The sequence below is a fragment of the Lutjanus erythropterus genome, chromosome 14 (assembly GCF_056507025.1).
Source record: "Lutjanus erythropterus isolate fLutEry1 chromosome 14, fLutEry1.hap2, whole genome shotgun sequence".
Classification (NCBI taxonomy): domain Eukaryota; kingdom Metazoa; phylum Chordata; class Actinopteri; order Lutjaniformes; family Lutjanidae; genus Lutjanus; species Lutjanus erythropterus.
Genome location: NC_139330.1, coordinates 35,694,982 through 35,722,366, shown reverse-complemented (window position 1 = coordinate 35,722,366; position 27,385 = coordinate 35,694,982). Strand labels below are relative to the sequence as shown.

At 37.8% G+C, this 27,385-nt stretch overlaps 1 protein-coding gene across 1 annotated transcript in view; it reads left to right on the top strand.

Annotated features, from left to right (window-relative positions):
• col13a1 (collagen, type XIII, alpha 1) overlaps nucleotides 1–27,385 on the top strand; it is a 70,185-nt gene that overhangs the window by 13,221 nt on the left and 29,579 nt on the right. The window contains exons 4-16 of the mRNA XM_084736599.1: nucleotides 1,551–1,601; nucleotides 6,028–6,063; nucleotides 7,156–7,182; nucleotides 7,471–7,497; nucleotides 9,673–9,699; nucleotides 9,804–9,830; nucleotides 11,526–11,552; nucleotides 14,072–14,143; nucleotides 20,526–20,618; nucleotides 22,411–22,452; nucleotides 22,559–22,576; nucleotides 23,144–23,170; nucleotides 24,398–24,442. Of these exons, the coding sequence (XP_084592725.1) occupies nucleotides 1,551–1,601; nucleotides 6,028–6,063; nucleotides 7,156–7,182; nucleotides 7,471–7,497; nucleotides 9,673–9,699; nucleotides 9,804–9,830; nucleotides 11,526–11,552; nucleotides 14,072–14,143; nucleotides 20,526–20,618; nucleotides 22,411–22,452; nucleotides 22,559–22,576; nucleotides 23,144–23,170; nucleotides 24,398–24,442 (519 nt within the window). The remainder of the gene's footprint in view (nucleotides 1–1,550; nucleotides 1,602–6,027; nucleotides 6,064–7,155; nucleotides 7,183–7,470; nucleotides 7,498–9,672; nucleotides 9,700–9,803; nucleotides 9,831–11,525; nucleotides 11,553–14,071; nucleotides 14,144–20,525; nucleotides 20,619–22,410; nucleotides 22,453–22,558; nucleotides 22,577–23,143; nucleotides 23,171–24,397; nucleotides 24,443–27,385) is intronic.

Genomic DNA, 27,385 nt, shown 5'->3' with positions numbered 1-27,385 from the left:
CTGATGATAGCATCATTTTTTATATGACTTTTCCGCTTAGACCTGCCCTACTGTACTGTTTTTGTAAACCTACAGAAGTAGCATTTGTGTCTAATATCACCCAAGTTTTTGTGACTATAAGTAGTTTTTGATTCAAAACCTACCCAAGTAGTTTTTGTAGCTGAACCTAACCAAGTAATTTTCTTGCCTAAAGTAAGTTTTTGAGCCTAAACCTAAACAAACTGTGACTGAAAACTGAAAATAATAAGTCAGCTAAGTGTGAAAAATGGTTAAAAGTGACATGTAGCTTCACACAGGACACAGAGACCAGTGGCCTGGGTCAAAGTCTTGTTCTTGATCCATTCATCTCCACAATCACCTTGCTTAACTTCTCCCAAGTGCCAGTCTACACTCATGCTCAGAGCCAATCAAAGCACAGTAGTAGGAGCCAATCACAGAACTGTTGGGCAAAGTCTGGTGGAACAGTCGTGGGGAAAAGAAAAAAAAAAAAAGTCTGATGACACAGGTCGCGTTTCCATCAAAAAGTACTTGGAAATTTTAATCCCAAGAACTATTTTTGGGGTTCTCTCAGCCTGTCTACATTTTCATCATAAAGACCTGCGAAAATTAGGCAATTCAGTCTGCTGTTGTATGAACAAATCAACAGCTGTTAACTCCATGTTTATGTGTGTTCCAGCCCAGTAATCAAAAAGAAAACTGGTGTGAGATTTTTAGAGATGGTGGCTGAAATAATATGCTACGAGCACTCGACCAACCAGAATTGTTCAGCACTGCTTGCCCCACCCCCATAGTTCTTGTACTTTTAGAAAATACTACCTCCTGAGTGAGAACTTCTTGGGAGATGAAGCATTATACCCTGAACTTAATTCAGACCAGATCCCTGCAGTGGAAACACACCGAGTTCCTTCAAAGTTTCCTAGTCACTGAAGAAAGTTCCTGCGTTGGAAACACGGCTATAATGGCATCATCTGGCTTGTTTAGAGCCAAAGAGTCTTGAGTGCTGTTTTAGATTATAGTTCGGTTAGCCACCAAGCTAGCTTACTTGCTAATTGACAGTAACAAGTCAACTGTCTTGGAGTGTCACTGTGATAGCTGTTGCATAGTGTCTAACAGTGGGAAATGCTACACACAAGTTTAGAGTACAGTTCTGTTTTAATATTTCCCTAACTACCTTCTCTTATAAGTCTTATAAGGGTCTAATACTGTAATATGGAACATGTAATTTCTAGTTTTTGTCTAATTTGATACAAAGTATAGCTTGTTACATCTTTTCAATATGTGACTTGGTGTTAGGGTATAACTACTGCCTAATAAAGAACATATTATTTTAGTCTTATTTGATATAAAATACAGATTGTTATTTCTCATAAGCGTACTGTGAAATAGTGTGACCAAAATTGCCCTGTATGTGATTTTATATGTGGAAAGAAAAGAAATTAATAAGCTGAGTTTTCTAATTCTTTGTAGAGGTGACTTGGAAAGCGTGTGGAACCCCCTCTCCATCTTATCTTTTCATTCTGTTTTCTTCCTGTCTTTCTATCTGTCTATAGGGAGCACCGGGCGAGCCAGGTCTGTCTATCATTGGACCAAGAGGACCTCCTGTAAGTGTCTTCACCTCTCCCAACACCACATAAAAAAGTCTTGCCAAGCTTTTATATTAGCTACCATTTTAGCAGACCTCTGCTTAACACATTAGGTTCTTGGACACCAACAGACTTTTCACTTCCGTTGATTAAATGAGACAATTGGAAAGACTTTGCTCTTTCCAGGCTTTTGTAGGGCACTGGGCTCAAGTTTGTGCTCGCCCAGCCAGATTGAATCATACTGAAAACTGGGTGAATGAACCACAAATGAGAGAATAATACTGTAGAATTATAGACTGTGTGGAAAGAGCAGCATTGTTCATGAGGATTGGAACTGTGATTTGGCAATAAACTGGATCATTAATCATGTTTGTTCTATCAGGAAGTAAAGTGAGAAACTTTGTCCAGGTCCAACTGGGGTCAGTGTTACAGTAGTAATCCAGACACCAGGTCAACATAAATTCTTGCAAGGCTGAAAAAGTTTAGAGTGTCTTTTTCTTCTCCTTTTCTGTTTCAGGAAGACAGTTTGGCCTCTTAAATTGCATAATATGCCTTTACCAAGCCAGTCATTTTGACCATTTTTAAATTTTGCAATCCAATAACTTGAAATTGAACCCGTCTAACTATAGGTCATCAACTTTTCCGAAATGTGTGTAATTTTATTCTAACGTTGGGATTTTTTTTAAATTACAAAACACAAAAAAGTTATGAGTGAGTTATAGCAGTCATATTGACCACATTATAAACAGTGTATCGGTGTCATCATTGCCTAGCAACAGTTTTTGTCTAGTTATTTTTTACACTCTTGCCGACCTAAAACCTAGCATTAGCTTTGAGCTAAAACCAAGGAGGAAAGAAGCTTGGAAGAATACCAAAACAAAATGTCAGCAAGAACTGCCACAGAGGCTTCAGCCATGCTTCAGAGCCTTGGTAACACTAAGTCTGATAGAGGAGCAGGTCCATATCCTAATTACAATCTTACAATCCTACAATTTCATTTAGCAGGTGCTTTTATCCAAAGCAACATATGTTTGAGAGCTGGTACAACACAAGGATCTAGTCAGGAGAGGACAACACCAGTAAGTGCCATGAAGCAAAGATCAAGTCTGACAGGACGAGGTGCCTATATATCTTGTGCAGTTAATGAAGTGCAAAGGTGTTCAAAAAAAGAGCTGGTCTTCAGTCTTCTCTTATAGACTGAGAGGGACTCTGCTGATTGAACATGGTTTGGTGTCTTGTTCCACCGTTTGAGAGCCACAGACTGGAAGAGTCAGCATTCAGTGTATGTGCAGCTTTTTTTTTTTTTTTTTGCGTTTCTATTCACCCATCACTTCTTCACAGTTGCAAATCAAGATTAGATTGAATTAAAAATGCTAATATTGGTGACTTTTGTTTCTGACTTTTGTGATCCAAGCATTTCCAAAAACTCCAGAGTGTTGGAAAGTCCAAAAGTAAGAGATTTTTTTAGTTAGATTTTTGAGTAGTTATCTAATATTTATCCATATTTGTTGCCCATTAGTCTGTCAAAAACAGCTTTTTCACTGCAGTCAAACAATTTAGGCTTTTGTGGCTCCGAGTATCATACATTAAAGAAAAAGGGACTATATTATGTAGGATATCTGTGTTTCCTTGGCAGTCTGCACTCTTTTTAATCCAATTAATTATTCCCATAGGGTATTTTTTCAGGCAGTTACTAAAAATATGACATTCAAAGCTTCATTTGAAGAATGCATGAGCAGTCAGAATGACTGCTATGGGTATTTCAGTGGTTGTAGAATTCCAGTAGATGTTAAAAAGTAGTGGCACAACCTAGAGTCAAGCCAGCTTGAGCAGGGTACACATCTATCTTGCTAATTGATGGTTATTATAATCTATACCTGTGCACCCACTCTTCCAGAAAGGTAACAGGCATTTCTGGTGAATAACAGTCCATGGAGGAAACTCTGTGCAGTAGGAGCCGAGTTCTGAACTTACAGGGGCCAGTCAGTCAGAAACACTAGAAGCTAGTTTAGCACAGCAGGTGAGATTGACATGAGAGACTTCAGTCGTGACCTTAGATGGAACAAGGGAGTTAATTCAGTGCTGGGGTGAGGAGAACGAGAGGAAATGACAGCTCAGGCAAGCCAAGTGCCTCAACTTCTTCGCACATTGTCATTTCATCAGGTTAGATGGATGAGTGCGAAGATATTTTCCACTGCGAGAAAGGTTTTCAACTTAACAGCTTGACTGAGGGCTGCAAAGAAGTCATATTTCAGAAGAACAGTGACTCCTTAAATACATGCAGGATGTCAAGTTTTATTTATATGATGTCAAATTATAACAGATTTTATCTCACAGACCCAACAATTTCCACCAAGAGCAAGCACTGAGGCAACAGTGGTGAGGAAAAACCTCTGGTTTGAAAGTCCAGTGTTAAGATTTAGGAGACTATATTGGCAGGAGATGTGGAGGTGTGCAGTGGTGGAGTGTTGATAACTAGTTTGTGAAATTAATCACTCAAAAGCTTATAAGCAATCATAACAATCAATCATATTCCCTTTTCAATAATAATATACAATTATACATAATAGTAATAATATAACCCTGTCCCTGATAACTGTCTCTTTTGCTTTCACATCTGTTTGCTATGTTAGTGAGCTAGCTAGCTTAGCTTATTTTGATTCACTCACATTTATGAACTCAACACTATCTGTATCCATTTCAAATTATAAGCCATCCAGTGTTTCAGTTGACAAAAACCCTTCATTTGTTAGCAAGGCCTTTATTTTGAAACATTTAGTGGGCCCTGTTGTGGAAAATTCATTGACCCGCAACTGACTTCTACTCTAATTCATGGGCTCTTATGTTCCATTCAGCAATCACTAGCAACACTTAGTGGTAACATTTGGTATTACTGGTCGGGTTTAGTTAAAATTCCAAACTAACTGACCTATAATACTGCTATACAAGCTGCTATAACAAAAAAGAAAAACAGACTGGTATTCAACTTTAGATGACGATATGACTTATAGATGATTGGTAATTGTGGCTGGCAATAAACAGATGTGATTTGGACATCCCTACAGCTTCCATGTTTCTACAGTACCTCAGCAGGGACTAACTAAACACCAGCTCTAAAGGGGGCTTTTAGCATTTTTCATGAATGTCATGGTCACCAAATCTCCTACATGCTTGGAAGGGGAGAGAGAGGCAAGTTGGTTGCAATCTCAAACCTCACTGCTAGATGTCACTAAATCCTACACATTGGTCATGAAAATTGTGCTTGTTTGCAATACAAAAAAAATGCATTTCCTAATGCCAGTGAGTGTGAAAGTTGATTCTTGACCTCAGGGAAAAAACGACACAGGAAGGTCAAAGCACTTCCTAGCTTTTACAAAAGTTTTCAACCACATCTCATGGTCTTTATCAGTGGATGAATATTAAGAACTTTTGGAACTTGTTTGTGTTGGCACAAGAGTTCAGTGTGAAAGTTTATCTGTGACCTTAAAAATATGGAAGTATTCTGTAGAAAAAGTCAAGGCACTTACAATATCTTTTACAAGAGCTTTCAGCCACATGTCATGGTCTTCATTAGTGGATATTTGGAACTTTTGGAACTTGCTTGTGTTGGCTCTAGTTCAGTGCGTAAGTTCATTCTTGACCTTAAAAATACATAGGTATTCTGCAACAAAAGAAAAAGACATGAAAGTGAAGACACTGACAAGGCTTTATTTAAAACTGCATCTCATTTATTTTCAGGTTGAGTGTGTAAGTTCATTCATTTTTTTAAGAATCAGTGCTTTGATGCAGGCATAAAAATACACCATCTAAAGTCAAATCCATTCTTTTTTTTTTCAGAACTTTTGACCACGGTCAAAGAGTATGCCCAAACAAAAGGCAGAGCATCCTCAGGGACAGAAACCATTCAGAGCTCCCTCTAACTACCACTGCTGCTTCCAGACAATCTGTTTCATTAGGCACATTCACTCCTTCCTTGTAATTGCCTTCCCCTACACCTTTATTTTCCCTTCGTTCCTTTTCCCGGGGATATTAAATGTCTTCTACGCCTACTAGTCCGAGAACTGGGGTAGAAAAGCTCAAACTGGCCACCGTCAGACAACACTGGCTAATAGTTATTGACATCCACTCATTGAGCTCATTCACCTTCTCTACATCTTTATTAGATTAGAACTCTTTGTTCTTTTCTTCTCAGTGTTCCATTTCAGCTTCTAGTTTCCTCCCTTGCAGAGAGAGCACACTCACACATGCTCAGTTTATTCCCCAGAGTCTTCAGTATCACTCCTTACGTCAAAATCAATTTCAACACTCAGCAAATACCTCAGTGCAGTGGTGGGACCGGAGAAAGGAACAGTATTTTCTTTCTCTGACCTGCTTCCAGCTGATTTTTATGTCAGACCTTTGAAGGTACAACAAATACACTGATTGTTTTTCTGTTTCTCTCAAGGGACAACCTGGAACACGAGGATTTCCAGGCTTTCCAGTAAGTCATGACCATGCTGTCCGTCAGCTTGATACTATCATGATACTTTCATTACTTGTGTAAAAGCTGGGATTTTTAGTTTTTACTTTAATATTTAATAAGACAACAAAGTTATTAATGATTACAGTACAGAAAATAGTTATGTTACAAAGGAAGGAGTAAGAAACAAACCATGACCACACTCACTTGAATATATTGTAAAGTGATATTTTTATCTTACATATTTATTTTATTTTATTGTAAATTTTAGAGATGAGCTTTTGTGTTTGTTGTGTTTATGTGGTTGTGGTATCTATAAGTGTCAATGTGTGTATGTGTGTGGACCCCAGGAAGAATAGCCAATGCTTATGCTGGTGCTAATGGGGATCCTAATAAAGACAAAGACAAAGACAAAGGTTATGATTAGCCCTGATTTAGGATTGTCAGACTATGTATCATGGGTATGTCATGTTGTTCAGGACTTCATGAATATAATAGGGAAGAGAATTAGGGCAAAATATGTTTTTATGTTTTTTTTAATTCTGATTCAATTCTTAGAATTCTAACTTTATTTATTCTGGCTTTAATTTCAGAATTCTGACTTTATTAAGTCTGACTTTATTTTCTCATTCAGAACTGGAAGACAATTAGGGCCAGATATGAAAAAGTTGAGTTCTGAGTTTAAAGTCAGAATTAATAAACAATTATTAAATTCTGACTTAATTAATTCTGACTTTATTCTCAGAATTCAGACTTTATTTATTCTAACTTAATTCTGAGACATGTGACTTTAATTTCACATCCTTATTAAGAACTCAAATAAAATGTTCATATCTGGCCCTTATTCTCTTTCATACTATAATCATGAAGTTCTAAACAACACAACATTCAATCCTGAATCAGGGTTAATCATAACCTAAATTTCACTGTATTACAAACATGATTTAATTAATCTACAATGGAACCACCTCTGCATTTTACCTTATTTGTTGTGATGTGTTTAGACACTATTTGCAAACATTCAGTTTTCCAGTGTTCCATGTAATGGTTCCAGCTGTTGGTGGAGAAATTTCCATATGTGCTCAAAGATCTCCTTCTCTTCCTTCATCCTAGGGTCCAATCGGGTTGGATGGCAAACCTGTGAGTTTCCCTGACTTCCTGTCAAAAAGTGAAATAACTGAGTAATTGAGTGCTCCTTCAGCGCCCAGAACTGTGATTATCTGTGATAATGAGCATAATTAAGTTGAGGATGATTATGGTCATTATTGTAATAAAATCTCTATTAGTGTCATGACTGTTATTACAGGGTGAAGTTAAACATGCTCTGGATATTTCTAAGAAGTTTTTCAAAGTAAATCAAGTGGAAGTATCTGTTTCAATTGATTTGTTGCTTGACCACCTGAACTGACTGTTTTAATGTCCACACAGGGACAGAGCGGAGTGAAGGGAGACATGGTGAGCATTCCTTACATTTTTCATAAACATAGTTGCACTATATTTTAATTATCACCAGTCAAACAATTTGGGCATGTTGCTCAAACTTTAGACCAACAAGCCAAAGAAATTGTAATATAATTGCATTGGGCCTTGTTTTGCTGTCAGCTGGGTGTTTATTTTGTACCCACAAAGTCATTAAAAAAACAGAGTGGTGTTGTGATTTATGCAGCTCAATAATAAGCTGACAGTGGGCTGAATGCAGGAGGGAAAAGGTAGAGACAGATGGGAGCTGTTAGTCACACTCTGGCTTTCAGTCAGGGTTACAAGGTAACACTAACCAACTGAACTGGGCACAAAACAATTTAGACTGTTCTTACCACACGGAGGACCACAAGTGTCACAGAAACAGTAATAAAGCGTTTCATTGCTTCTTAACTTATTGTACAATAAAAATGTGTGTACAAATGAATTTATTAATCTTTGAATAAACAGACTAAATCACTATGATCTATTCAAGCACATACACTTATCAGAGCAGCTGTCTTGAGAATGAGCCAGCTGTGGCTCTCTAACCAATCAGAGAGCTTGTTACCTCCAACCACTAATTTGCATAGTTTTACTTGTTTTAAACATACAAGGCCCAAACACTTCATTTACACCTAGTACTATAATAATATCTGTATCCAAAAACGTTCTCCAGATTGTTGAGCAGATTGCATTAACACCTGCCTAAGGTCTGAAAGCAAAGCAAGCAAAAATACCTCAAGATGTGATCTGGCACATTTTTTTTCACATAGCATTTTCACCCTGCATTACAATGTTTTTTTTCTTTATATGGATACAGATTTAATACCAGGTGTAAATGGGGCGAAAGTGTCACAGAAATTTCCCCTTTTAAATGCCTAACTAAAATCTTTCAAATAGACATTTAAATTCTGTTATTTATTGATGTATTTTTAAATTATGTACTTATTGACTGTTTTATGTTGATTATTAAAATCCTTTTTAATTTGAACTACTTAGTGATGGATGAATATTTCATGTATAATTCCTCCTTTTATTGTCCATTAAAATATCAAATTACTTTGCAATTGACTTCATTTATTGACTGATTAATAAATGAATTTCTAATGACCATGACACTTGTGGTCCTCCATACACTGAGGCTTGAGAACATTATATGCCTCAAGGATTCCATTCAACATTAACATTCTATTCTCAAATCATTTCATTCATTATTAGCCATAAATCATAACGAACACGGTGTTGCAGATGGAGCAGGACTTTGAAATCGTCCATTTCTTCAGTGTTGTTCATAACTAATGATCTGAAGGTGACTTGGCAGATCTGCAGTGATTACAGAGCCAAAGTAACTGTGCGGATGTCCAGCTTCCACAGGCTATTGAAGTTTATGATCATTATTCAGTTTCACTCAGAAACTAGTGTGTCCTTTAATAAGCTCAGGATGATGGATGGACAATATTTTTTTTTTAAACTTAACCACGATCTTTCCCAAAACATAAGAACGTATTTTAGTTGAGTAACCTTAAGTGTACCTTAAACAGGGTTTATTGGCCATAACGATGATGACCATAATAATGATAATATGGTTAGAGAAGAGCAGAATTGTTGAATGCAATGTTCTTGTCTGGTTAGTAAAAAGACCTCACCTCTGTGACTGTGCGAGTTTCTTTAACTTGCTATTATACCATCAGTTTGTTTAATTAGATGATGATGGTTTTTGTTGATTAATGGCCGTGTAATGAGCTCCTGTTTCTGTGTCTCCTTCTTGATGAATGTCAGCGAGTATTGAAAAGGGCTTTGAGAGATACTGCTGCCTTCACAAAGTGGCTTTGAGCTGCTGGGCCTGTGGGGTCAGCAGCGTGGGGTGAACTGGATGTGTCCTACTGGGCCGTCTCCCTGAGTTCATTAATCAACCGGTCGGCCGAGCTCTGACAGCTACTTACACTGGGCACACCCCAAGGCCTGATGGGAGGTCAAACAGAGTGCTGTCGCCTGCAGCAATAATTGGAGCAGACTTTTGTAAAGGCTAATTCATCAATTTGACTGATACCTTGACATTTTGATTCATTTCACTCGCGTTAATTGGAGGAATTTGTGTTCAGTCATGTTGAATTCTTCATTAAGCTGCAAATCACATTAAAGACTGACTGTGCTGCTGTTGTCTTTCAGGGTCAGCGTGGTCCTAAAGGACTCCCGGTGAGTTTGTTTAAGTCTGATACCAGTCCTGAGATAAGAACCTGCTCATCCACTCGTCTGTCTTATCTGTCTCATGTGTCTCATTGTGTTGTTTTGTTTTGTAGGGGGAACCTGGACCCAAAGGCGAGAAGGTGAGACACGGTTTGCAGTAGCTTAACAATTTCAGAGTAGAGTTGGGTAGAGAAAATGTCTTCAGGTTTTTGAAACACTGCGTAAATTACTCCAGCAGATTAGCATTGCACTTCCATGAAGTTTTGGGACCCTAAAAAGAGTTCAAATGTGAATCAGCAGAAGTTGAAACATCCTGACTTTTGATTATTCTATTGGATCAAACTCATAACTCAAAACTATAATACAACATGATAGCTTCTTTTTGAGTTAAACCCTCGCTGCTTGGTAAATATGGAGTCATATCAGTGCCATGAAAATGAATACAACATGTAAAACAATGTGAAAATAAATGTGAATCAATAAATAAAAGAGTAATTACCAGGATTTTTATGTATCTTAACAGTTATTTGTTAGTTTTTGTATGTATTTACTGTACATATACATTAATATGTACACTATACACACACTATACATATATATATATATATATATATATATATATATATATAAATTGCTCTGACTTTTTCTGTATGTATTTAATATAATGTAATTTATTTACTTTTATGACTTTATTTTTCCTTATTTTTGTGTTTACTTGAATGACCACATGAATTTTGCCAGGGTTCGTGTGTGCAGGAATTGACTCAGCTTGGCTGTTCAACAAATTAAAAAACAAAAAAAAAACAAAAAAAAACAGGGAAAAGCAAAAGGGGGAATAAAGAGATTTTAAAATATAAATGACATTATATGAAAACAATAGGAAAAGTAAAGAGTACTTTATATGCAGAAATAAGTACATATATATATTAAATTATATACAGAAATAAACAAACAAGTAAAAAAGGAAAGTAACCATCTATGGCGTTGCCTTTAGGTAACTTGCCTTATCTTTAGGTTTTTGGCCCTTTACACTCACACAATACATCCACAATTATTGAGGTAAAGTCAAACAAACTTATGAAAACAGTTAATTTGTAATATTATTAATTTTAAATGGCATGAATTTTAAACTGACGAGGCTGTTGAGTATTGTCCTTTACTATTGCAGTAAGTTATATTCAAATATTAAACATTAAGTGGTTTGAGATAAAACACAAAAACATTACAAATATGTTTTTATCATCTGTCATCATAATGCACACCACAGAGAGAGAAATGTAAATGCTTAGAATTAATCTTTAGTATTTTGTTTGTCTCAAGATCTCTGCATTTATTTATCCTTTCATTTTTTCCTCTATATATTTCTACAGATTTTTATCTTCTAATTTATTGTTTCATTTCTTATTATTACTATTTCCAGCTTTATTTTCTTACTTTTTTACAGATTCAGTCTTTTTTATGGCACTTTTATGACTCCATACAGAAGAGCACCAAAGTCTTTTAAACTTAATGCCCCCAGTTTGTAACACAGACTTTCTTAAATGACCTTGTAGTCTCTTTGCCCAAGATAAAATAACCCTGCTGACATCACGATGACATCCCCAGGGTGTTTTCTCACACTTGGCAAAGCTTTTCTACAGCAGCTCAGACCACATTAAACTGTTTTCACAGCCTGAGCTGAACTCCCCATGACGAGTAAACCGATCTTCATGTGTAAAATCAGTGGACTTCCCCTTTAATTTGAAACTGATTGTAACTAATTAATGTAAAAATATGTGAAAACCTCGACTATGTGTGGTCTTTGTTCTGATTGAAGGTTTTTCTGTTCTCTCCAGGGTGTATGTGGAGACTACACACACAGGGTAAGAAAACATTATTGTGGAACTAAATCTTTCTCATTACTCTCTCACAAAAAAATCCACTTCATTATTAATGTTTATGCTAAAATTCAGAAATTGTCCTTTGTATTGTAATATAAATGTTATTATGAACTTGTTCCATCCTACAGCGTATGACATTATATCTAAAATGCCCCCTGTACAGTTTAATGTCAGACCACAACAGAACAGTGAAGTTGGAAGAGGAGAAACTACTGCAGAAGCTGGACAGACACATGGCGGCTAGCGCAGTGATAGGTAGCACATGCGTAGCTCTGCAGTTCTCTGGCCCGCCGTCTCTAGGGTTTGGCTAGTTGAGAGAAAATAAGGCAATTACTGGCGGCCTGCTGGAGCATACAGTCGGACGTGATAAGAGCCTGAGTGTGGGGGTGCCAAGAATAAGAGTCTCCTGTGTAAAGGGGGATTTTTCAGATAGCTAAGTCCATTTCCAGCGTAATTCAACCTTCAGTTATTAAACTGCTCCTGCTAAGATGATCAAAGTAGGTTTTTTTTTTTTTTTATTTTATTTTGGAAGCTGCCCCCCCTCCTCTCACAAGTTGTATGCCTGCTGAATTTTTCATATACTTCTCAGAGCCCCCTGCAGCAGTCTGTATGTATGGGAGGTCCGTTTTCTGTGTCTGCTCCAGAGCTTAGTCCTACACTGAGACTTATAGTTGCTGTAGGTGGAGGTAAAATGTTCAGTGTTTAGAGAGTTTGCCAGCAAGATCAGAAAATCCTTCTTGTGTTTGTGTGATGTGTATTTCAGCAGCAGCCTCACTGTTAAAGGGACAGTTCACCCCAAAATCAAAAATGCCCATTTCTCCTCTGGCATGTAGTGCTGGTTATCATCTAGATAGTTTTGGTGTGAGTTGCAGAGTTTTGGAGACTTTGGCTGTGGAGATGTCTGCCTTCTCTCCAATATTATGGGACTAAATGGCACTCAGCTTGTGTTGCTCAAAGCACCAAAAATTCACATTTGTGAAATATTTAAAACCAGTCTCTGTTTCCAAAGATAATCAAGCAGTTTCAGGTAGGAACTTCTTTTATCTAGTAGAAAAGAAAGTCGTTTCTAAAGTATTTCCAGTAGATTCTGCTGCAGAAGAAATGTAGTTCCTCACAACAAGGTAAAAAACACTCTAACTCACACCAAAACTATTTATATTGATAAATAATACTACAAGTCAGGGGACAAATATGTATTTTTGATTTAGGGGTAAACTGTCCCTTTAAAAGGATGGGAAATAATTTATTTGCTTTCTTTCTGAGAGTGAGATTAATAGATTGATATCAATCTCATATCGAGTCATGTGGCTAGCCTAGCTTAGCATAAAGACCAGTCATTAGTAGTGTCAATAATTTAAATTATCATTGTCATGTTCAACTTATTACACAAAAAATGATTCAATTGAGTCAATTGAACTGAGTTACAGGGTTTGTAGACAAATCTGCATCTCTCAGTATATGTTGTATGTGTTTATGATATTGACCTCAAAAATATGGCGTCCATGTAGACGCATAGTGGTGACATACAGCAGCAGCCAATGAGGTAGCTCTTGCTTTGGCTGTAAGTAAAAGGTCAAGATGCCAGAGAAGCTAACAAAAACAAGGATCTAGGGGCTGTCCCACCAATAACTCTAACTATAGAAATTTTGTTCTAAAAATTGTTCTAACTCAAGTGGATGTTGATGGTCCCACCACAACTATAAAGCTGTGGTCTGGACTCTATCTCTCCATCTAAACCGAGGACTATAACTATAACTATAAATATATATGTATATAGTTCTAAAATTGCTCTAACTCAAGTGGATAGTAGAATACAGACTTTGAGTTAATAGTTGTGGTGTGGACGCCCCTTAAGTGCAATTTTAGAACAATATTTTTATAGGTATAGTTATAGTTATTGATGTGGTTTGTCTGTTCATTCACCTAACTTTATCTCTATGGATGTCAGTTTATGAGCCACGACAAAAGCCAAAATATGGCCTATAATAGACGAGGTAAGCCTTGTTTTTAGCCTAGCAGTTGCTGACGACTTGCAAGCCCTTCCTGCTGGTTAAAAGGAGTGAGGAATCAGCAGTCGCTGTAAAATGACTAAATACGTTTTTTAAGTTGTTTTTTTTTTTAACTTAGAAAATCATATTCACTGCAGATGTGAGACATGTTTTGAAAACTACAACTACTGCTGTTAGATGAACATAACACAGAGATGATGTTATTATTGTGTATTTTTGTTTTCTGTAGCACAGGTTTAATAGCCCCAAAATCATAAATTAGTAATTCAGACTTTTGTTCACACACAGCTTTCAGTCTTTACACTAAGCCAGGCTAACCAAATAATGACTCAAGCTCTGTATTTAACACAAAGGTATGAGGTTGATATCCATCATCTCCCTCTTTGAAAAAAAGGAATAAATATTTTGAGGGATTCTGAAATCAACTTTAAGTCAGATTTCACCAGACATGACTGACTCTCTGTGTGGTTGGATGACTTCCCTGGTGTGCAGGGCCTCTTTGTGCAGGATCTTCCTCTGAAAACCCTGGCTGCCTTGCGCTCCAGTCAGGCTCTGACGTTAAAGGTTTGTGGGTGCCTCCAAACACCCCGGTAGATAACCCTCAGCAGGGGTGTCACCAAGTCGTGCCGCAAAGAGAGGCAGTGCCCTAGAGCCATGGCACTCCTCAACCCTCTGCTCTCCACCCACCTGAATTAAACAAAAGATCAATGTGGTGACGAGGTTGTCACTGGTTTGGTTCATGCAGTTTCTCTTTGAATTATTACTGGAATTAAGGTGAATTGTACGTTCTACTGAAGCACAGGAAGCCAATATTTAAGAATTAAGAATTCCATTTTCCATGTATGTGCACACAATGAAAAATTAAATAAAATAAAAAAATTACTGATAGATGACAATTTAATTTTCAAGTTTCAGTGGCACATTCTCTGCTACAGAAGCATATTGCTGCCATGCCAGAGAAAGAAAAATGGATCACTATCATGTTATAACATGTTGTTATCATAAGACATTCTGTTTTGTTATAACAAGATATATTCATGTTATTAGGACATACAAACTTCTCATACTATAATAAGAAAGTTTTCATGTTATAACAATATACTATTTATCTTGCTGTAACATGAAACATTTCATGTTATAAACCTAATAACTTCATGTTATAACACATTTATAATGTAATAACATAATCTTATAAAGTCAGGTTCTACCAATATATATATATATATATATATATATATATATATATATATATATATATATAGATAGATAGATAGATAGATATAGATATATATATAGATATAGATATAGATATAGATATAGATATATATAGATATAGATATAGATAGATATAGATATATTCATACTTCATCATGCATTTATTTTACCATTCTTAGCAGAATAAAAAAGCCAGAAAATAGTAATAAAAAAGAGCACAATTTAGATCCAGCACCACCAAAAACATTGCTTATTGTTAATAGGTGCATAGTTAATTGCCAAGAAATACATAATAAAGTATGTAGAGATCTTAACAAAGCCACAACAAAAGCCTAGGAAAGGATTAACAATAGTTAGGTTAGTTGACCTTAATAAATGTGCTTGTAAAACTATTATAAACTATTATAAGAACCTCATAAGGCTTTTATTAACATTCTCAAGCAGTCAGTGAACTGCTCTAAACTAATCTAGAAACAAACTTTTTTATCATTGTATTATCAACACTTATTAACACAGATTAATGTTAATAAATATCTTATTAGGACCTTATTACAATAACTAATGTTTATTACAAGCACCGTAATATAAAGGGTTAAATAAAAAAAGTGAATTGTTATAGCAAGAAAAGGCTCTTGTTATAACAATATGTTATCACATTATAACATGAATCATTTTATGTCGTAACATGATACATTTGTACTTTTTAATAACATGAAAACATCTTGTTATAACAACAACAACAAAAAAAAAAATCACATTATATTGTGATACTGATCCGTTTTTCTTTTTTCTGGCATGGCAGCCATAAGCTTCTATAATACATAAGTTGAACACAGTAAAATGAAAACTAAAATTAATTTTAATATTGGCAGCCCTTGACTTCTGTACATTTAAACAAAGCAGTTGTGTTTCCAGTTGTGGTGGATAGCTGGACATGGTGAGGGACAAAGCAGCACACTTGCCTACTTTTACTCCATTTATACCCCTACTTATATTTACTTATACCATGCTGTATATATTTCCATGGAAATAGAGCTGTTGTTATTTTTGGCTTTCAGATGAAATTAGTGTGAATGATTACACAATGAAAAAGAATTACATTCCACAACTGTCTTGTGTGTTAAAGTAGTAAATAATAGTGAATACTTCTTTGGGTTTCAGGTATTGGGTGCAGATAGTCTTCGCCTAATACTTCTGCATACTTAAAATTGTGGAAATATGTACACTCTGTAAAAAGTAGGCAAGTTGCCTGCAGCTGGCTCTGCTTGGTGTCAGTGGTGATATGTAGCTGTCAGCAGGATCACACCTGTACTGCCCTCTCTTAAACTTGTATCTGATCATGCTGGTCATCTCAACAGAAGCGGCGTATTGTACAGCCCTGTGTTGGACAGTTGGCCACAGTAAGTCTGGATGTGTACTGTAACTGTACTGCTGTACTCTCTTTGTGGCAAGACTGGCGCCCACCTCTGCTCCGCTGCAATCTAAGGGCCTGGCCTGCTGTTAATGGGGACACTGATGCACATAAATCCTGAAATGGGGATGTGTGATGATATGCAACCTACAGAGTATGACAGTATCGATGAAATTTGAAGATGTCACATTCTTTTGAAATAAAGAAGCATCACAGAGCATCAGCCATCCCCTCTGCCACTCCAGGCCCATAGGTTGCTGTGCTGGTGCCTCTTTTTGTCTTTCCTTTCTTCAGCCTTGTTTCCTTTTTTCTCTCCTTTGCCTTCCCATTTCCTTGCTTTTCACTCTCATGTTCTATTTCTCTTTTTCCTCCATATCCCTCCCCCAATTCCTCCCTCATTCTCCTGGTTCTACCTTGTTTCCTTTCTCTGGCCTCCTGGTGACCTTTACCCTGCGACCTTTTTGCACCGCTGGCCACCTGTGCTTTGTGACTGCCCCCGGCAGATGTTGCCCATCACCGTGCGCAACATGCCCTCAATAAGCCCTCTAATCCTAAAACGCCTCAAGGTACAATTCTCTCTGCCCCCTACCTGCCCCCTCCTCTCTGCCCGCCCTGTGGATGTCAACCGCCGCCATCCGTCGCCAAAACCTCCCCAACCTTTTTCTGCCATCATGCTGCAATTAACCAACCTTTGGCTGCTGCTACTTCTGAATGTTTAGTCATATTAAAGGCTAAAGGTCAATTCTGTCAATAATGCATGACAGGAAATCAAACATAAATGCTGCAGTTTTTCAGGTTTTAAAGCAATCCACAAAACCATCAAAGTTTTATTTAAATCTTTGTTTCATCTTAAATAAAAAAAAACAAAAAACAGATACAAACCAAAAGAAATAGTGTTTACATCATGTAAAGGACCACTGTGTAGGTTTAGTGCCATTTAGCAGTGAGGTTGCAGACACAACTGAATGCTGCTTGCCTCTCCCAAATATCTCCCAAGCTGCAAAACTTTTTTTGTCCCCTCTGGGCTACTGTAGAAACATGGCAACACAACATGACAGCCTCTGTGGAAGAGGATCTGCTTCTTTGTAGATATTATGGGCTCATTCTAAGGTAACAAAACTTAGTTTCACTAATGAAAACATACTTATTAATTAAATTCCATTTCTGTCATATTCTGCCAATAAATCCCCCTAAATCTTACGCACTAGACCATTAAAGGCCCAGACTGCCTCCCTGCCCCATCTTTTAAACTCCACATCTACAGATTCTAACTCAGTCTTCTTGTTTCACAGACTGAGTAGTTTTTACCATGAAGCTGAACTCTAAGAAACATGTAGAGTTATTACATTGTCTTGCAGCCATAACTGTCCAATAGGTCCTACAACACTGGACCAAAGCTGTGTGTGAAGGAGCCTCAGTGTGCTGCCCTGTGGTTCATTTTGTACTCAGGTTGCTTGCTTGTGTATGTTCAATCTGCTCTGTGCCAGGACAAAGCACTTTGTTTGGAGATCAGCACTGTTGACAGTCATACATAAAAAAAAGAGCCTGTTCTCAATCCCAATGAGCCAAATATGGTAGCTTGGTCAGTGCCCCTGTCCTTCAAAGTATAACGCAGTAGGTACGTCTCTGGAGTAATTTCTGTTATGTTTTAATAGGCTATTGAAGTCAGGTGTTACATGTCTTACATGACTTCTGTACATAAGTCAGTCCCTCCAGGAAGCTGCGATGTTGTGATCGCAACGGTTAATGCAAATTCAACCAGTCCCTTTGAATAATGTGCAATCTTGCAATTTCGTCAAAACTCCACAACCTTTCTGTAAATTTGACCAATCTCCAGTTCTACCAATCAATTTTGTCATGGGTCTGAAAAGACCCAAGTTTGTCGTTGTTATTGACATTTTTTTTTTTATTATTTTAGAAGTTTGTGCTGTTTTGACTGACTTTGAGCTAAAAAAAACTTCTTCATTACATATAAGACACATTTTGTGAGAGTTTTAGTAATCCTGAGCCTTTTTTGTGAGGTTAGTCATAACACTCAGAACAGAGTGCAGTTTTATTCTCTCTGAAACAAGTTGCATTTGATTTTAATGAGTCATACAAAAACTTTATTTTGCAGTTTTCACTTGAACCTGCAATTTAATTGCAAAAAAAGAAAAAAAAAACCTAAAAACATTGCGACATGCATTGTCATTTTTTATTAAAGCTGTCATGAAATCAGTCAGTTTAGGCTGCAGCAATCCCCCAAACAGCCTGCATAGTCCTGAAGAGACTGATAAGTCCAGTTCCATTACGTTATTACATTATAGTGCAGTCCATTATGATGTGGTGCATTACAGTGTGATGCGTTATCGCGTGGTATGATGCGGTACGGTGTAGCGTAGTATGGTATGTTATGTACTCATTTTAATACAAGCTATGCTTTTTTTTGCAAACTTGCCCAAGTAGTTTTACTTCCTAAATCCTTTACTTCCTAAACATTACCTAAACACTTTGCCTTTATTTTGAAAGTCTACTTAGACATTGTATATTTGTTATTACTAACTTGACCACAGAGCCCTGCATGTGCAAACCTGATTCTAGAGGGGTACCTACATTGTCATAGTTTGAAGCATTGGGCCACTGACCTGGCTGCCATATTTGACGAGTTGGGAATGAAAGCGTGTTGTGAAAACATAAGCTGGACTAACATACTGTACAGACTTCATATTGCCTCCCTATGATAAATCTGACATCAGCCAATCAGTGGTGACTGTCTCAATAATGGGATTTCATTATGATGAGAATAAATTATGGCAGTTTCTTTCTATAATGTCTTGAATGTGGTCAAGTTGTGCAGAACGGCACATTTTATTGGCAGCTATTGGCAGCTGCAATGGACCCATAACAGTGTGTGTGTATAACCCCTGAGAAAAGCCAAACATGTTCAGAGATATAAATCATATCTGGACACATTCTGCACTGCAGTGCAGAGAAGGAATGATAAAATATGGATCTGATTCAGATGGATGTTCTCCATTATCTCAGAATAGAAGCTTGGCAGCGCTCTCCAGTCCTGAGCTACTGTACATGTGTGTTCTCCTACAGTAACACAGTGATTGCTGAGTGACTGAAGTGAGGCCAGAGCTTTGTGTTAGGAACTCCTCTAAGTTGGACCATGTGTTCAAATAGATCATGTAGTGCTGCATAATGTATTAAATGTCATGCCATGCAAACTTGTTGCCCTATATGATAACGGATATTTCCATGCAGAGGTGTCTACTCTATAAAATATTGACCTGTAGCAATCAGGAAATTGACTTTATGAGTTCCAAAAGATCAGTAGGGAAATTATTTGAAACAAAGGAGAAGCAGATTCAGGACATGTAGCAGCCAGACAAATTTATTTCAGCCACTGAAGTGTATTTATTCTCCTCATATCCTGTGCTCATTGTAAGTTTCCTTTATTTGATGTTGTTTAGTCTTGGCTTTAGTTTGAGATAATGTTCCAGGGCCCTGGCTGTCAGTGAGCAGTCTTCAGAATAACCACACTCAATTTAGCTGTTTATTTCAAAGAAGCTACAGGAAATCAATGTCAAAATTAATTTCATGCAGTTATAGGTCTTCTATGATCTCCAATTCGCAACTTCCTTTTACCCAACAAGAATTAAGAAGCTAAACTTAAAAAATGCTGAAGTACCTTTGACAAAAAGTCCTGGAAAAATGAGACCTGCAGGACCATTAGCCTTCATTCTATATGGCTGTGCCATGCCCTCCAAACAAAAGTAGTAACTGAAAAGAAACAGCATTATAGCCACAACTGTGATTAAATATTCTAAACTAAAGGTGCACTTACTATATTTGGCATCAGATATGAATGTCCTTCTTGATGTTTCTCCGACCATCCACTGACTCCTGGTCAAAAGTTTAAACACTTCCCAGTTGCTGCTGTCTCATGTTCGCAGACAGCTGATATTACACATTCGGTTGGCTCTGAAAGTTTTAGAGTTTCCAGATCCTTACCCAGGGTCCAACAGTACCAGGGGTACTGTGGGGAGTTGACCCCATGTGCAGAGAAATTCTCAAAGTTAGCAGAGAGTCCCAGAAAAGCCAATAAGTGAACCTTGAGTTTTGCATATTTGATCCCAGATCAGAGTTCAAGGTCAACGATGAATCGTCACCCTCAAGCATTATAACCGCTTGCCTTGCTCCCCAGCTAACCTTCCTCTCTGCAACCCCCCGTGCTGCACTTATTTGTGGTGTAGTGTGAGGTTGTTGTGTTGGCATGGCCAGTGTGGCGAGGGCTCGCTCCAGCATGGCAGGTTGTAACTCAAGGTCTCTCAGCAGGGCGAGCCTGGAGTGCAGGGACCCCCAGGACCTCCAGGGCCACCCGGACCCCCAGGAACACCTGGCCTGAATGGAGCCAGTGGCCCACCGGTGAGTGCCAGAGGTCTACTTTTATACCTGTTAATGAACGACCCTACCAAACATTTTTGGACATTGTTGGACATGAAAATACATTCCTCAATGATTCAGTCATTTTTAAATACTTTATATATAATGCCGTGGGCTTTGTTTCCTCTATGTGGATTATGATGCATATATGTCATACCATGATAACCAGCTTCCATCTTGTAAATAACAACAAATGGTAGCTACCACTGGGAAACATCTGACTTGATGCATAATATTATGCCTGAAAAGCAAACACATGGATGGTCAGGTCAGGCAAAGTCTGTTAGTAAAAGTAATTAAGCCCAGATTTAATGAAAATTGTTTTTATGCACAATATTTCTACCCCTCACACAGCCAAAACTACAACCATACAACAGTCTGCAGCAGTCCAATGTCATAAACCCTTACAAACTGTAAACAAGGGAGTGTTTCCCAACTTCATCCATCCTACATGACGTGAAAACAGACCTTTATAAACCCAAAATTGTTCCCAGAGAAGTGAAAGCCTAGTAAAAATATTACAAGTATTAGTCTGGACTGGAAATGCTACTTTGCTCAGGGACACCATTAAAACCTGGACGTGCTGCTGTGTGACTCAGCTGTCTGAAAACTGGCAACAATTTCATGGTGCAGCCTAAGAATATAAAGCTAAGAATCAACCTTTCACTTAAAATACGACAGACTGTTCAGTGTTCAAACTTTGAGGTGCAACCTCAAGCCTGATGCAAGCTTATTTTAACATTGTGCTGGTTTGACTTACTGTATTTTCTTCATTTACCTCAACTGTAGAGGGTACCTAACCTTGGAACCAGATGAATCTGCCAAGATCATATGTTCATTTACTCTGGCAGATACGTCTGGCCCCCTGTCTGGGTTCTATATAATGATAGGTCCAGTTCTGAAAAGTCACATGTCGCATGTTTTGCTGCTCTTACTGAATGTAGGTCTATCTAATTGCGTCCAGTCAGCAGGTCTGTTCACTGCATTGCCTCAGGCTCTTGAAAGTGAAACTTGACTGAAACTGTCAAACCATGCAGTGCTGATCAAATATGGATCAAGATTCTGTTATTGCATTGCATTCGTCACCATAAATGTTTTCAGAAACATTTTATTGTGCTGTTTAGACATAATACATGAAGGATTGTGACCAGGCAGCCGCCATTTTGTGTGCTGCTTGAAAACAGACCAAGCACCACTACATCAGATGTTTTTTTTTTGCTCAGATTGGTTGTAGGTCTATCCAACTGCATCCAGTCAGCAGGTCTATCCAGCGCACAGCACTCAGATCAAATGGTCAAACTAGGCAGTGCTGATCGAATATCAATCAAGATTCTGTTACAACATTATCTATTTCTCACCTCAAATGTTTTCAGAAAAATATTTCAGTGTGATCTTCAGCTGTGATACAAGAAAGAAAGATAGTAGAAAGATTGTGACCAGGCGGCCGCCATTTTGTGTCTCTGCTGTGTCACACATTTCATTGTATAATTGTTTTTTTGTCTGTTCAATTGTGTGGTGTTCTGCACCTGGTATCAGTGTTTCTTGGAAACAAATGGAAACAAATGAACTGAGAGGTTCCAGACTAATTCCCATTTTATTTGGAGTCTTTTGTTTGAGGAAATACAGTAATTATTTCAGTGAGCAAAATACTTATGATTCACTGCCAGACTCTTGTTATAATGCACAAAGGCCTAGTTGGGAATTCAGATGGCATGGAAGTGGTGTTGTAGATAGTTTTGATTCTGTGTAAATCATTTTTGCTCTTTTCATACAGGGTAAGCCTGGTGAACCAGGCAAACCGGGAAAAGACCCAAGGGTAAGCTTTGGTTCAGTGAGTTCCGCAACTTCCCAGATTTTTCTCTTTAATGAAAGTTTGCCCATCTGACATGAACTTTTTTGTGATTTCTACATTGTTTCTGCAGCTTTTAACAGGACTGAAGGTAAACAAATTTCTGTTCTTGTCCAAACAGCAAAATTACAATTCAAAAAAACCTGATTAGCATCATTGTGGCCTCTCGTGATGACTTTAGAGTTATTCCAGACAAACACACTCAGGCCCAAATAAAACAAGCCACATGAAACAAGGGATCAAATCAAGATGTTTCCAACTGGTCTCTGTGCAGCTGCTCTGAAAATTCAGACCAACTCCACCTACACAAGACTACACATTCCCTTTGGATTGAACGAGTAGATCTCCACATGATGCTGTAATTGTCACGGATTATTTGAAAGGAGGAATGTAGATTGGGAGGTCAGAGAAACATAGAGATCTACCAACACCTATCACAAGTGGTTCATACTTGTGACAGGCTTTAGCATGAGCAGTAATATCTGAACTGTTCTGCAGCCCAACCAGAGAAGCATCTGGGTGGAAAACATGACTTTGAAGCCCTCAAATCAAGCCTTAGCCACCTGCTTTTCTGTCCGGTTGTCAGTATAAGATACTGAATTTGTTACACTGGGTGGATATGTGCTTTGTGTGTACACACTGTGATTTATCTCTGCAGGGTGAGCCAGGTGTGCCAGGACAAAAGGTGAGCTCTCCTCTGTATTTCACTTTTGAAACAGAAGATGGTCTATACAATCCGGTATGTTAGATTGTCTGGGAAAATATGTATTCCAGTGTACAACCTACTGTACATATTGCCCTTTAGATAAATAATGGATTTTTCATCTTAGAGAGAACGCAATAACCATTAATTTTCCCAAGTAATGGTGAACTTTTACGTATCATATTCTTTCTTTAGGGATTGAGGGTGGGAAGTTGTAATTTATTTCTTGTTGCTTTTTTTGGCTGAAAGCATACAGTTTTATTGTTCTCAGAAGTCAAAGAGGTTACCTTTTCCTGTGCAGTAAGATGGTATTTTAGAGAGAAAGTAAACATACGACAGAGAAGATTATAGTAAAACTATGAAATACCTCAAGTGAGGATGGTTTCGACTAGGGTTGTTCTGATACCGGTGTTAGTATTGGAAATGCCTCTGATACATACTGAATCCAGTCCTACCTCATCAGTAAAAAGCATGCTGGTCGTAAGTGCAAGCAGCTTAGCCCAACTCTTACCATTGAGTGTCGCCCCCTAGTGGACGTAGTGAACATGACAGGAGAAGTATAAGGAGCAAGGAAGTCCACATTTGTAGAAGGGATGGCTCAAAAAAGCACAGGAGTTTCACCCAGGAGACCGTGGTTTGAGTCCTGTGTGGAACAAAAGGTAAATGTAGAGCTATTTAATTTTAAGTTTTATTAAAATTTCACTTCCTTTGCAACAGTCAAGTCACGTCCAACATACGTAATATAGTTATTTTAACCCAAAGCACAATCTTTTCCTAACCCAAACCAAGTGGTTTGATTGCCTAAACTTAGCCAAGTAGTTCTTTGTGCGTAAACCTAACCAAATTGTGATTGTTTTACAACATAAACCATGTGTGTAATGTGCCAAGAGTTGTGTCACGTGACCTGTATTATGTAGTCGAGACCCAGTAAGCCTGTCACTGCTAATATACTGGTAATATATGTAATTTTGGGAGTAAGTGACAATAAGCCCAACGTTTAAGTATGAGGATGTGTTGACTGGATCAGGGATCAGCAAGTATTCACTGATTAAATATGAAATGCGACCCCGCTGCTTTGCTGTAGTGTTCTGTACACCAAACATTTTTTAACCTCAGCCAGACCATACAACAATTTGAAGGAAAACCTGGTCCACTCTGTTGGCTGTTAATCAGCTTTGTATTAATATTTGCCTTTCCGTCTGTCCACAGGGTGATCGAGGTGATGTCGGCCCACCAGGTCCTGAAGGCCCACAGGTAGTCCACTCTCTACTTGTTTTATAACTTTTTCATGTATGACTGTGGTGTTCTGTGTTTCACTCAAAGGTTCATGACCAGGACTTTAAAATGAATACAACATTCACATGGCGTATGTACACTGGAATTGGTTATGGGTCACTATTATCATTCCTCTTCTCCATACTGGCTCTGAAGTCATCCTTTTCTAATGAGATTACACTGTAAGAAGTAGAAAACAAAATCCACAGTCCCTGTTCCATATAAAAAATCTATCAGCCAGAGTGTCTTGAAAATCTAATTTTATTTAACATATTACAAACACTTCAAATATTTCAAAGATACAGTCAGTAGGAGATGAAATACCATCCAGGCAGAGGGCAGAGTCTTTGCAGATACAGTCTACAACACTACACACTTCTAGTAGGTCATAAGTGATGATTGAAAGAGATCATGTAACATGAGTCTACGGGTTGTCTTTTAGGAAAATGTAGCATATTATACCTATAAATACTCTGAACAAGTAAGTCTCAGTGTCAGAGAAGTGTGGTTATTTAGTTTGGCTTAACAGGAGTGTCTTATAAATTTTTTTTGTGACTTGGACTGTGCAGTCAGCATATTAAGCCAGTGTTTGATGGACAAATAAGGTTTGTTCTTTCCAGTTGAGTTACATAGTCTCATTGGCTATTGTTAGGGTTGTTAAAACAAAGGGTGTGAGCTGTTGTGTGGTTTGAGGTGTGGAAAGATCACTCATAAGGGCGATGAATAGACTGGGAAAGTGAGGCTGAGGTTATTTTATAGGCTTTTATGGATGTTTCCTTTGTGTACATGAACAGATGATAAATACCATCACATGCATTTTGTGGAAGTATAATTTGAGCTGTAATCAATCAGTGTGTATAGTCATCTTGGTAGGTGTTGTCTTGGTTTTGTACCAGCAAAGGTGGTATTTCATACTAAAAATACCTGAACTTTATTAGACTTTAGATTTGTCTGACTCAGATTCCTGAAGCCTCTTATTAGCATGTGCTTAAATTCTTGCATTCTTGAATTCTTGTATGGAATGAGGACTGTGGGCTGTGTCCCCCATCTTAGTCACCATCTGGCCCTTCCTAGCAATCACCACATTTTATCATTTATATGAAATGGTAAGAAAAAGCATTAAATGAAGCTTTGGGAGTTGTTTAGAATTGATATCATAAAAACACACAGGCCCTGACCTCACAAAATGATGCAGGTAGCATCTGCTGCCACGTTTATGGTTTTGACATTTATTCAATGGAAAGTGTTTGTTGGATTATTGCATAATAGTTTCCTCAGTACTGAAAAAACAGGGATGAATAAAGCACACACACATGCACACACACTCTGTGGATGGCAGCTTAAAGGATCTAACCTTGGCTTTGAAGCTGTGTGGGGGGCAAAGTGAGCTATGCCCGGGACACTCTGCACATGCTTGTCCTTCTACACTTTTCCATGGCTTAACAGACTTCCTCTAGAGGACAGACACACACGCAAACGTGCACACAGCAACTGCTGTACAGTAATCTAAGCCATTATGGCATTACTAGAGACTAGAGTTTTGATAAATTATAGATGATGAAAGGAGAGATGCCAAAAATGTCCAAAGGGAGGGGAAAGTAGAAAGTAGTTAAGATAAAGTATGTTTTAAAAGGATTAAACGAAGCTGTCTGTGGCAGGCCAGAGATGGGCTGTCATGGTCGGACAGGAACTATTTCACTTAGCTCAAACCTCACTCACAAGTTAAGAGGGGAATTAAAGAAGGAAGGAAGCTACGTGAAAGATTTGAAGAGGGTTAATAACATATGACACATCCAGCAGACACAGATCAACATTAGCATTCATTTGGAGTTGTGTTACTGGCCAACTGATACATGTAAGTCCAATATTCACTCCCCTGACAGCTCGCTGTCAGCTAGCTGCTTCCTTAGGTGCCAGGTGCATCCACTATGTTCACATGTTAGTCTCCAACTTTGTGTATCTGCTGTTTGGTGCTGAGCAGCTGGTCCACAGTGGTGGTTATCAACGCTTTCTCACAGAAAACATACCTAAACACCTATACACCTAATGAGACCTGCAGTCAATGCTAATGACACTTTGTATGTCCCATCACATAGCTACAAAGCATTCTCTACATAAAGCTGAGGGGAAAAACAATTTTTCTTTACATGTTATCCAGTAATGGTGATCTGACAGGTGTCCACTGTCTACTTGCAGCGATAAACTATTGCTTGGAATGTCATTGGAATGTCATCAGGTCATAATTTTTGGAAAGAAATGCTGGTTTTGAATTTTTCAAATATATTTTTTTGGCGGACACCTGTCAGATCACCACTGCTGGACAACAGGTAAAAAATGTGACTGTTCCCCTAGGCTTTATGTAGAGAATATTTTGTAGCTGTGTGATGGGACTCACTACAGGCCAGGGGAAAAATATGCATTTTTGTTGCGGGGGGAACTGGCCCTTTAAATAGATTATTGCCACACACATTGTGTGCGTACAGCAGTGTGCTGATGATCCACCACAAAAAGAAAAACAGATTAACATCACATAAAACATTTCATGTTATAACATGATCATTTATATTGTTATAACATTACATTTTAAAGGTATTAAAACAAGATTAATAATATCTCTTTGTTGTTTACAGTTTGTATGTCGTAATAACTTGAAATGATCTTGTTAAATTGTGAGAAACATCTGATTATAACAAACATTTCATGTTATAATGTGGTGGGTTGGTTGCTGCCAAATATTGTATGTTGGTTAGTGTGATTAGGTCAGTACTGCAGAGTTGGTGATAGATTCTATGCTTTTGGATTTATTGAAGTGACACCTTTTGCATTACACAGTTATTTAATACGTTGTAAGAAAAGAAATCAAATTTTAGTAAAATAACAATAAAGACTTTAAATAGCACCTTCAAACTTGATATGAACTTT